The 12,306-nt window shown below is 42.2% G+C and overlaps 1 protein-coding gene across 6 annotated transcripts in view; it reads right to left on the reverse strand.

The window, feature by feature from the left end:
• LOC110531067 (DNA (cytosine-5)-methyltransferase 3A) overlaps positions 1 to 12,306 on the reverse strand; it is a 90,848-nt gene that overhangs the window by 26,746 nt on the left and 51,796 nt on the right. For all 6 annotated transcript variants that reach the window (XM_036984550.1, XM_036984549.1, XM_036984548.1 and 3 more), the window contains 3 exons: positions 8,485 to 8,529; positions 7,532 to 7,611; positions 7,145 to 7,257 (listed from right to left, as the gene is read on the reverse strand). In XM_036984550.1, the coding sequence (XP_036840445.1) occupies positions 7,145 to 7,257; positions 7,532 to 7,611; positions 8,485 to 8,529 (238 nt within the window). The remainder of the gene's footprint in view (positions 1 to 7,144; positions 7,258 to 7,531; positions 7,612 to 8,484; positions 8,530 to 12,306) is intronic.

Here is a 12,306-nt window from a genome sequence, read left to right on the forward strand (position 1 = left end):
GGCGGAGCAGTTGCCGTACCAGGCGGTGATACAGCCCGCCAGGATGCTCTCGATTGTGCATCTGTAGAAGTTTGTGAGTGCTTTTGGTGACAAGCCGAATTTCTTCAGCCTCCTGAGGTTGAAGAGGCGCTGCTGCGCCTTCTTCACAATGCTGTCTGTGTGAGTGGACCAATTCAGTTTGTCTGTGATGTGTATGCCGAGGAACTTAAAACTTGCTACCCTCTCCACTACTGTTCCATCGATGTGGATAGGGGGGTGTTCCCTCTGCTGTTTCCTGAAGTCCACAATCATCTCCTTAGTTTTGTTGACGTTGAGTGTGAGGTTATTTTTCCTGACACCACACTCCGAGGGCCCTCACCTCCTCCCTGTAGGCCGTCTCGTCGTTGTTGGTAATCAAGCCTACCACTGTTGTGTCGTCCGCAAACTTGATGATTGAGTTGGAGGCGTGCGTGGCCACGCAGTCGTGGGTGAACAGGGAGTACAGGAGAGAGCTCAGAACGCACCCTTGTGGGGCCCCAGTGTTGAGGATCAGCGGGGAGGAGATGTTGTTGCCTACCCTCACCACCTGGGGGCGGCCCATCAGGAAGTCCAGTACCCAGTTGCACAGGGCGGGGTCGAGACCCAGGGTCTCGAGCTTGATGACGAGCTTGGAGGGTACTATGGTGTTGAATGCTGAGCTGTAGTCAATGAACAGCATTCTCACATAGGTATTCCTCTTGTCCAGATGGGTTAGGGCAGTGTGCAGTGTGGTTGAGATTGCATCGTCTGTGGACCTATTTGGGCGGTAAGCAAATTTGAGTGGGTCTAGGGTGTCAGGTAGGGTGGAGGTGATATGGTCCTTGACTAGTCTCTCAAAGCACTTCATGATGACGGAAGTGAGTGCTACGGGGCGGTAGTCGTTTAGCTCAGTTACCTTAGCTTTCTTGGGAACAGGAACAATGGTGGCCCTCTTGAAGCATGTGGGAACAGCAGACTGGTATAGGGATTGATTGAATATGTCCGTAAACACACCGGCCAGCTGGTCTGCGCATGCTCTGAGGGCGCGGCTGGGGATGCCGTCTGGGCAGTGAAGGAGAGACCGCATGTTTTCGTTGCAGGCCGTGTCAGTGGCACTGTATTGTCCTCAAAGCGGGCAAAAAAGTTATTTAGTCTGCCTGGGAGCAGGACATCCTGGTCCGTGACTGGGCTGGATTTCTTCCTGTAGTCCGTGATTGACTGTAGACCCTGCCACATGCCTCTTGTGTCTGAGCCGTTGAATTGAGATTCTACTTTGTCTCTGTACTGACGCTTAGCTTGTTTGATAGCCTTGCGGAGGGAATAGCTGCACTGTTTGTATTCAGTCATGTTACCAGACACCTTGCCCTGATTAAAAGCAGTGGTTCGCGCTTTCAGTTTCACGCGAATGCTGCCATCAATCCACGGTTTCTGGTTAGGGAATGTTTTAATCGTTGCTATGGGAACGACATCTTCAACGCACGTTCTAATGAACTCGCACACCGAATCAGCGTATTCGCTCTGAACGCTCCAAGAGTGAACTTCTCAGAATTTATGAACGGACAATCAAACAATGCTCTGAGTTTACGAACGATCAGAGCGCACTCCAGATTGAGTTTACAAACACACCCATTATAACCTTGGACCTCTCGGAGGTGGGGCTCCCATCTGGTGTGTAAAGTAGATGGAGCACTGAAGTAGGAAGCCACAGAATTTAGATGGGGAACCGTCATATTTATTCGGGAGGGACAAATGTGCATCGCTGACCTGAGCAAGTTCCTGAATGGACCATTGTGCTGGCTTCCTGGGTTGACTGGTTGTAGAGTATCCTCCACTAGTCCTCCGGACATGTTCGACACGTTGCACACTGCAAAGAGCCTCTTCTGCACAACTGGGGACGACGATACTGACTGGGGAAAGAACCTACTGCGGCTTGCGAAAGTATTCACCCCCTTGGCATTTTTCCTATTTTGTTGCCTTAGAACCTGGAATTAAAATGGATGTTTGGGGGGTTTGTATCATTTGATTTACACAACATGCATACCACTTTGAAGATACAAAATATATTTTATTGTGAATCAAGCAAGAAATAAGACAAAAAAACAGAAACCATGAGCGTGCATAACTACTCGCCCCCTAAAAGTCAATACTTTGTAGAGCCACCTTTTGCAGCAAATATTAGGTGCAAGTCTCTTGGGGCATGTCTCTATAAGCTTGGCACATCTGGCCACTGGGATTTTTGCCCATTCTTCAAGGCAAAACTGCTCCAGCTCCTTCAAGTTGGATGGGTTCCGCTGGTGTACAGCAATCTTTAAGTCATACCACAGATTCTCAATTAGATTGAGATCTGGGCTTTGACTAGGCCATTTCAATACATTTAAATGTTTCCCCTTAAACCACTTGAGTGTTACTTTAGCAGTATGCTTAGGATCATTGTCCTGCTGGAAGGTGAACCTCCGTCCCAGTCTCAAATCTCTGGAATACTGAAACTGGTGTCCCTCAAGAATTTCCCTGTATTTAGCGCCATCCATCATTCCACAACCTCTTTGGGATAGGGGACAGCATTTTCACTTTTGGATAAATAGCGTGCCCAATTTCAACTTCCTGCTACTCATGCCAAGAATATAAGATATGCATATTATTAGTATATTTGGATAGAAAACACTCTGAAGTTTCTAAAACTGTTTGAATCATGTCTGTGAGTATAACAGAACTTATGTAGCAGGCAAAACCTCGAGGACTAACCATTCAGAATAAAAAAATGTTTTTATTGGGGAACTAGATTTCTAAGGCACTTGTTTGCAGTTCCTACCACTTCCACTGGATGTCACCAGTCTTTGGAAATAGGTTGAGGTTATTCCTTTGTGAAATGAAGAAGTATGGCCATCTTGGAACAAGGTAACGTCATGTGTACTGTTTGAGAGTTGCGCAAGACTAAAAAAGTAGTGTTAGTTTGTTATCCTCCTGTATTGAAAACAGATAGACCCGTCTTCAATTTGATGGATTATTAACGTTTAAAAATACCTAAAGTTGTATTACAAAAGTAGTTTGAAATGTTTTGGCAAAGTTTACAGGTAACTTTTGAGATATTTTGTAGTGACGTTGTGCAAATTGGAAGCTGTTTTTTTCTGGATCAAACGCGCCAAGTAAATTGATATTTTGGATATATATCGACGGAATTAATCGAACAAAAGGACAATTTGTGATGTTTATGGGACATATTGGAATGCCAACAAAAGAAGCTCGTCAAAGTTAAGGCATGTTTTATATTTTATTTCTGTGTTTTGTGTGGTGCCTGCAGGGTTGAAATATGCTATTCTATCTTTGTTTACTGTTGTGCGATCATCAGATAATAGCTTCTTATGCTTTCGCCTGATTATTTTCCCCTACTTAGATGACAGCATTGATAGGATTGGCTCTGCTGCTTATGTTAGTAAGTTAGATTTGCTAAAAGGTTATTGGCAGGTGCCTCTGACCTCTCTGCTTTCGGTACAACTGCTAATTTCGTACAACACACTGTGATGCCCTTTGGAATGTGCAATGCACCTGCTACTTTTCAGCGGCTAGTTAACATTGTGTTTGCGGATGTGCCAAATTGTACTGCTTACCTTGACGATGTGGTGATTTATTTGTCTACTTGGTCTGATCATCTCGCCACCTTAAAGTGTGTTTCAGCAGTTGGAGAATGATTCCTTAACCCTCCATTTGGCCAAGTGTGAGTTTGGGAAGGCTACTGTGAATTACTTAGAGAAGCAGGTGGGACGAGATCAAGTGCACCCAGTTTCTGCAAAGTGGAAGCAATTGTTGCTTTTCCTGCTCCCACGACTCGCCTCCAATTGCGCAGTTTCCTGGGGATGGTAGGGTACTATCGTACATTCTGTAAGAATTTCTCTACGGTAGTAGCTCCCCTTACATTTCTGCTTAGTCCCAAAGTACCATTTAAGTGGTCCCAGGAATGTAACTATGCTTTTGAGTCCGCCACAGTGCTACTTTGTAGTGCCCCAGTGCTTTCCGCCCCCAACTTTGACAAATCTTTTAAGTTGTAGGTAGACGCTAGTAGTGGGGGTGGGTGCAGTTCTCTTGTCAGTTTCTTCTCCCGTAAGTTCAACTCGTGTCAGTCAAGATACTCCACAATTGAACAAGAGACACTGTATTGCCAGCTTTACAGTTTATAGAGGTATATGTGGGCTCCAGTGCCTTGCCTGTACTGGTCTTCACGGATCATAATAGTTTAGTGTTTCTAAAGCAGATGTACAATCAGAACCGCCACCTTATGTGGTGGGCTCTGATTGTACAAGGATACAATATACAGATTCACTATGTGAAGGGTTCGGCGAACGTGTTGGGTTTTGTAATTGCAAACTGGAAGTTTCCATGTTTTGGGGTGGGCGTGTTACGTTCCCCAGTTTCTGTGTTGTTGTGGGTTTGTATGTACTGTATGTGTATATATTTCAGGAAATGGCTTCCTGGATTCCCCCAAGTAGCTGATTGGTCAGCCCAATTGCGGATTAGTGGTCTGATCTCGCCCTCTCGTCAGGGGATACAGCTGTCGGCAATTACAAACTCCTTCTGCAGCTGGATAAAAGCTAGTGTTCCTTTGTTGCTCAGAGAGAGCTTCTTTGATGTCCTGTGTTGGTCGTTGCTCAGAGACAGTTTTTGTCAATTATTTTGTAGCCCTGTCCTGCTGAGTTATGTGTATGCAAAAAGGACTGTGTTTGTGATTATTGATATTGTTCACTTTACGTTAGTAATTATTCTGGTATTGTTCCCAGGGGGGAAGGCGAAGGCACCTGTGTTTAGGCAAGAGGCCTGGGGCATGCATATACCATTAGTATGTACGCTGTCTATGCACACTAGGTAAGACCTGGGCGGATCACCCCCTGTATTTTGATTAGCGCAACAGGTGGCGTTAAGAATAGGTAAGTAGTGGGTAGGCAGGTTAAGGTAGGAGAGGGGGCTCTTTAAAATGTACTTTCTTTGCTTTGGTTCCATCCAACCCTTTTCCCCACATTACCGTATTAAAGAAATAAATTCCCTGTAAACGGTCATATTCTCTGCCTCTGTCATCCTTACCTGCACCTACAATCACATACATCTTTCACTCCATGGGGAGTTGAGTGTAGCAGGGTGTTGCGCTCCCTCCAAGAGGTAACAGGTGTAGACAAAGAAGAGTTCTCCAGTAGGTGTACGAAAACATTTCAAGGGCCAATTTCTCAAAAGTGAGGTTACAAGTTCAACATCTTTCAAAGCATAATTATTTTCCCATTGTTCCTCAATTGTAGTGTATAATATACAATTTTCTAGCTATGAGTCTCTACTTTTATCCAATGTAAAAAACACAATTTCAAATGTTGCTACATAAGACCGAATCGAGCCGGTCGGTCACAAATTGTATGGCTGCACAACCGATTGGCAAATGTACTGCAAACTGAGAAGTCATGTGACTGAACTGAATAAAAAGAAGAAACTATTCTATGAAACAAAGATGAATGATAGTGTCAAAAGCATTGGAGCTTTTGATTTATGAAAAGTGAATGTGGAAGAGGGGAAATAATTATTGTTGTCTATCAACAATGACAAGCCACCTGGATCTGACAACTTGGATGCGAAATTACTGAGGAAAATAGAGGACGATATTGCCACTCTGATTTGCCACATCTTCAATCTAAGCATACTAGAAAGTGTGCCCTTAGACTTGGAGGGAAGCAAAATTCATTCCACTACCTAAGAATAGTAAACCCCCTAGAGAGAGTATAACTACACTAAATATAGTAGAAATACACTACATATAGTATAACTACAGTAGAGATAGAACTACAGTAAATATATTATAACTACAGTACACTAGAACTAGAGAACAGATAATTACGGTAGAGACAGAACTACAGTAGAGATAGTAGTACTACAGTAAATATAGTATAACTACAGTAGAGATAGTAGAACTACAGTAAATATAGTATAACTACAGTGGAGATAGTAGAACTAGAGTAGAGACAGAACTACAGTGGAGATAGTAGAACTACACTACATATAGTATAACTACAGTAAATATAGTAGAACTAGAGTAGAGATAGTATAACAACAGTAGAGATATAACTACAGTAAATATAGTATAACTACAGTAGAGATAGTAGAACTACAGTAAATATAGTATAACTACAATAGAGATAGTATAACTACAGTGGAGATAGTAGAACTACAGTAAATATAGTATAACAACAGTAAATATAGTATAACTACAGTAGACACTAGAACTAGAAAACAGATAATTACGGTAGAGACAGTATAACTACAGTGGAGATAGTAGAACTACACTAAATATAGTAGAACTACACTACATATAGTATAACTACAGTAAATATAGTAGAACTACAGTAGAGATAGTAGAACTACAGTAGAGATAGTAGAACTACAGTAAATATAGTAGAACTACAGTGGAGATAGTAGAACTACACTAAATATAGTAGAACTACACTACATATAGTATAACTACAGTAAATATAGTAGAACTAGAGTAGAGATAGTATAACTACAGTAGAGATAGTAGAACTACAGTGGAGATAGAACTACAGTAAATATAGTATAACTACAGTAGACACTAGAACTAGAGAACAGATAATTACGGTAGAGACAGTAGAACTACAGTAGAGATAGTAGAAATACAGAAAATATAGTATAACTACAGTAGAGATAGTAGAACTACAGTAAATATAGTAGAACTACAGTGGAGATAATAGTACAGTAAATATAGTATAACTACAGTAGACACTAGAACTAGAGAACAGATAATTACGGTAGAGACAGTAGAACTAGAGTAGAGATAGTATAACTACAGTAGAGATAGTAGAACTACAGTAGAGATAGTAGAACTACAGTAGAGATAGTAGAACTACACTAAATATAGTATAACTGCAGTAAATATAGTAGAACTACAGTAGAGATAGTATAACTACACTAAATATAGTAGAACTACACTAAATATAGTAGAACTACACTAAATATAGTATAACTACAGTAGACACTAGAACTAGAGAACAGATAATTACAATAGAGACAGTAGAACTACAGTAGCGATAGTAGAACTAGAATATAGTTGAACTAGAGTAGATATAGTAGAAATAGTCAAGTATGTGTGTGTGTATGCGCTGACCTGCAGCAGTTGTTGTTTCCACACATCAAGACCTCCCGTCCTCCACAGCAGATAGTGCAGTACGACTGGTATCCATCATCATCGTATTGGTACGCACACTCCAAGAAACAGTTCTACACACACCCACACACCTTTAAACTCCAAGAAACAGTTCTACACACACCCACACACCTTTAAACACCAGGAACAGTTCTACACACACCCACATACCTTAAACTCCAGGAATAGTTCTACACACACCCACATACCTTAAACTCCAGGAATAGTTCTACACACACCCACACACCTTTAAACTCCAGGAACAGTTCTACACACACCCACATACCTTAAACTCCAGGAAAAGTTATTAGGACAATACAAACTCTTACAGAGGGCGGGTCTGTTTACCTTGCAGCTCTGACACATGGCTCCGATGAAGAGAGGGTGTTCCAGAGAGACGTTGAGGCTACCACAGGAGATACAGATATCTACACACACACACACACACACACACACACACACACACATACAGAAGTCATAAAATGTTAGCAAGAAGTGGCAATAATAGAACTACAGTAGAGATAGTAGAACTAGAGTAGAGTTGGTAGACCTAGAGTTGAGACAGTAGAACTAGAGTAGAGTTGGTAGACCTAGAGTAGAGACAGTAGAACTAGAGTAGAGATAGTAGACCTAGAGTAGAGTTGGTAGACCTAGAGTAGAGACAGTAGAACTAGAGTAGAGATAGTAGACCTAGAGTAGAGGCAGTAGAACTACAGTAGAGACAGTATAACTACAGTAGAGATAGTAGACCTAGAGTAGAGACAGTAGAACTAGAGTAGAGATAGTAGACCTAGAGTAGAGTTGGTAGACCTAGAGTAGAGACAGTAGAACTAGAGTAAAGATAGTAGACCTAGAGTAGAGGCAGTAGAACTACAGTAGAGACAGTAGAACTACAGTAGAGATAGTAGACCTAGAGTATAAACAGTATAACTACAGTAGAGATAGTAGACCTAGAGTAGAGGCAGTAGAACTAGAGTAGAGACAGTAGAATTACAGTAGAGATAGTAGACTTAGAGTAGAGACAGTAGAACTAGAGTAGAGATAGTATAACTATAGCACACAGTATGTCTACAGTAGATACAGTAGAACTATAGTAGAGATAGAACAACAATGGAGATAGTAGAACTACAGTAGAGACAGTAGAACTAGAGCAGATAGAGTAGAACTACAGTAGAGACAGTAGAACTAGAGCAGATAGAGTAGAACTACAGTAGAGATAGTAGAACTAGAGTAGAGACAGTAGAACTATAGTAGAACTAGGATGGAGATTGTTGAACTTCAGTAGAGATAGAGATGTTTACCTTCCATGTTCCTGGTCTTCTGTCTGATCTCTTGGATGAGTCTCTCTGAAACACAACAACATCTTATGCCGAGTGTACACTACACAACTTTCAAAATCCTAACATCGCTGTGCCTCTCACTGTCTTGCCTGTCGTTTTTTTGTCTTGTCAATGTAGTGTTGCTCACACTAAACGATCTGGCACAGACGGGGTCACACATTACAAGATTCTTCACTTGATTCTGCATACCACAACGATGTCTTGCGAAAACAATGATGTGATGATGTTATAAGATTATTAACGTACAGTGCCTTGCGAAAGTATTCGGCCCCCTTGAACTTTGCGACCTTTTGCCACATTTCAGGCTTCAAACATAAAGAAATAAAACTGTATTTTTTTGTGAAGAATCAACAACAAGTGGGACACAATCATGAAGTGGAACGACATTTATTGGATATATCAAACTTTTTTAACAAATCAAAAACTGAAAAATTGGGCGTGCAAAATTATTCAGCCCCTTTACTTTTAGTGCAGCAAACTCTCTCCAGAAGTTCAGTGAGGATCTCTGAATGATCCAATGTTGACCTAAATGACTAATGATGATAAATACAATCCACCTGTGTGTAATCAAGTCTCCGTATAAATGCACCTGCACAGTGATAGTCTCAGAGGTCCGTTAAAAGCGTAGAGAGCATCATGAAGAACAAGGAACACACCAGGCAGGTCCGAGATACTGTTGTGAAGAAGTTTAAAGCCAGATTTGAATACAAAAAGATTTCCCAAGCTTTAAACATCCCAAGGAGCACTGTGCAAGCGATAATATTGAAATGGAAGGAGTATCAGACCACTGCAAATCTACCAAGACCTGGCCGTCCCTCTAAACTTTCAGCTCATACAAGGAGAAGACTGATCAGAGATCCATGATCACTCTGGATGAACTGCAGAGATCTACAGCTGAGGTGGGAGACTCTGTCCATAGGACAACAATCAGTCGTATATTGCACAAATCTGGCCTTTATGGAAGAGTGGCAAGAAGAAAGCCATTTCTTAAAGATATCCATAAAAAGTGTCGTTTAAAGTTTGCCACAAGCCACCTGGGAGACACACATGGTGGTGGCAGCATCATGGTTTGGGCCTGCTTTTCTTCAGCAGGGACAGGGAAGATGGTTAAAATTGATGGGAAGATGGATGGAGCCAAATACAGGACCATTCTGGAAGAAAACCTGATGGAGTCTGCAAAAGACCTGAGACTGGGACGGAGATTTGTCTTCCAACAAGACAATGATCCAAAACATAAAGCAAAATCTACAATGGAATGGTTCAAAAATAAACATATCCAGGTGTTAGAATGGCCAAGTCAAAGTCCAGACCTGAATCCAATCGAGAATCTGTGGAAAGAACTGAAAACTGCTGTTCACAAATGCTCTCCATCCAACCTCACTGAGCTCGAGATGTTTTGCAAGGAGGAATGGGAAAAAATGTCAGTCTCTCGATGTGCAAAACTGATAGAGACATACCCCAAGTGACTTACAGCTGTAAGGTATGTAATCGCAGCAAAAGGTGGCGCTACAAAGTATTAACTTAAGGGGGCTGAATAATTTTGCACGCCCAATTTTTCAGTTTTTGATTTGTTAAAAAAGTTTGAAATATCCAATAAATGTCGTTCCACTTCATGATTGTGTCCCACTTGTTGTTGATTCTTCACAAAAAAATACAGTTTTATATCTTTATGTTTGAAGCCTGAAATGTGGCAAAAGGTCGCAAAGTTCAAGGGGGCCGAATACTTTCGCAAGGCACTGTAGCTACAATGAGCTGTGGCTGAAAGCAGCCTTATAAACGTTTTCAGTCAGACATTCACAATTGCCATACAGAGGTGACATTTTTGAATTGAATGTTACCTGTGAACTTCAGAGCTGTAAGGATTTGACACTTTGGCTTTGGTTAAAGGCAAGTAAAAACGCATACTAGTAGTAGTCATGGCTCCTGCTCCAGAGTCTACACATTCTGGGTGATGCGAAACAACGTCATCATATCACTGGCATCTTCTCCTCGCGAGCTCTCATTGGCTATTGTTGATCACCATTTTCAAAACTTGTTCAAATCTAACATGTTTCAAAATATTGGGACGCCTGGGACTGCTCAAAGAAGTGATCAGTAGCCCTCAGATTGCGTCTCATTAACTGTTGTGAGTAGCCAATGACATCAAATCTAGCTTTATTTATACAGCTCATTTCAGACATGGAATGTAACGCAATGTCCTTAACAGGAAAAAACTAACAAAACACAGCAAACTAAAAGCTGAAATATTTACTACAAAAAAAAGCCTCCTGCGCAAAAGCAAAGTTTCGGTCCCCTCAGGTTCTCTGGACATGCCTCTTGGTCCCCTCAGGTTCTCTGGACATGCCTCTTGGTCCCCTCAGGTTCTCTGGACATGCCTCTTGGTCCCCTCAGGTTCTCTGGACATGCCTCTTGGTCCCCTCAGGTTCTCTGGACATGCCTCTTGGTCCCCTCAGGTTCTCTGGACATGCCTCTTGGTCCCCTCAGGTTCTCTGGACATGCCTCTTGGTCCCCTCAGGTTCTCTGGACATGCCTCTTGGTCCCCCTCAGGTTCTCTGGACATGCCTCTTGGTCCCCTCAGGTTCTCTGGACATGCCTCTTGGTCCCCCTCAGGTTCTCTGGACATGCCTCTTGGTCCCCCTCAGGTTCTCTGGACATGCCTCTTGGTCCCCTCAGGTTCTCTGGACATGCCTCTTGGTCCCCTCAGGTTCTCTGGACATGCCTCTTGGTCCCCCATCAGGTTCTCTGGACATGCCTCTTGGTCCCCGTTCAGGTTCTCTGGCAGCAATTCCAGATAATGGAGGCCTCTACATGCCTCTTGGTCCTAGACTTTGTGGTAGTTAAAAGGCCAGAGGACCTGAATGACCTACTGGGTACATGACTTAAAAGCATGTCTGACATGTATTGGGGCGCACAATCGTGGATTGATATGAAAACCAATAGAATAATCTTAAAATTAATTGTTAAACTCACAGGCAGCCAGTGCAGAGAACTTAAAATCGATGTAATGTGTGCTCTCTGTTCTGTGTTCCTGATCAGTACTCATGCTGCAGCATTCAAATCAAATCCCATTGTATTTGTCACATACACATGGTTAGCAGATGTTAATGCGAGTGTAGCGAAATGCTTGTACTTCTAGTTCCGACAATGCAGTAAAAACCAACGAGTAATCTAACCTAACAATTTAACAACAACTACCTTACACACATAAGTGTAAAGGGACAAAGAATATGTACATAAAGATATATATGAATGAGTGATGGTACAGAACGGCATAGGCAAGATGCAGTAGATGGTGTAGAGTACAGTATATACATATGAGATGAGTAATGTAGGGTATATAAACATAAAGTGGCATTGTTTAACTTCTTGGTGACTGCGGGCTGTAATATACCTTTTTGAATTTTTCGTCCGACGATTGCCTGGACCTGAACGCGTGTTTGTATTTGTTTACCAAAAGCGCTAACAAAAATAGCTATTTGGACATGATGAACACAGTACTACGACCCTTGGTAATAACCAGGTCCAGAGTATGGCTGTGGTTATGGGTGGGCCCAGTAAAAAGCCCCTTGGTAATAACCTGGTCAAGAGTATGGGTGTGGTTATGGGTGGGCCCAGTAGAAAGCCCCTTGGTAATAACCAGGTCCAGAGTATGGCTGTGGTTATGGGTGGGCCCAGTAGAAAGCCCCTTGGTAATAACCAGGTCTTTGTGTGGCTGTGGTTGTGGGTGGGCCCAGTAGAAAGCCCCTTGGTAATAACCAGGTCCAGAACATGGCTGTGGTTATG

Source organism: Oncorhynchus mykiss, chromosome 8 (genome assembly GCF_013265735.2).
Source record: "Oncorhynchus mykiss isolate Arlee chromosome 8, USDA_OmykA_1.1, whole genome shotgun sequence".
Taxonomy (NCBI): Eukaryota; Metazoa; Chordata; class Actinopteri; order Salmoniformes; family Salmonidae; genus Oncorhynchus; species Oncorhynchus mykiss.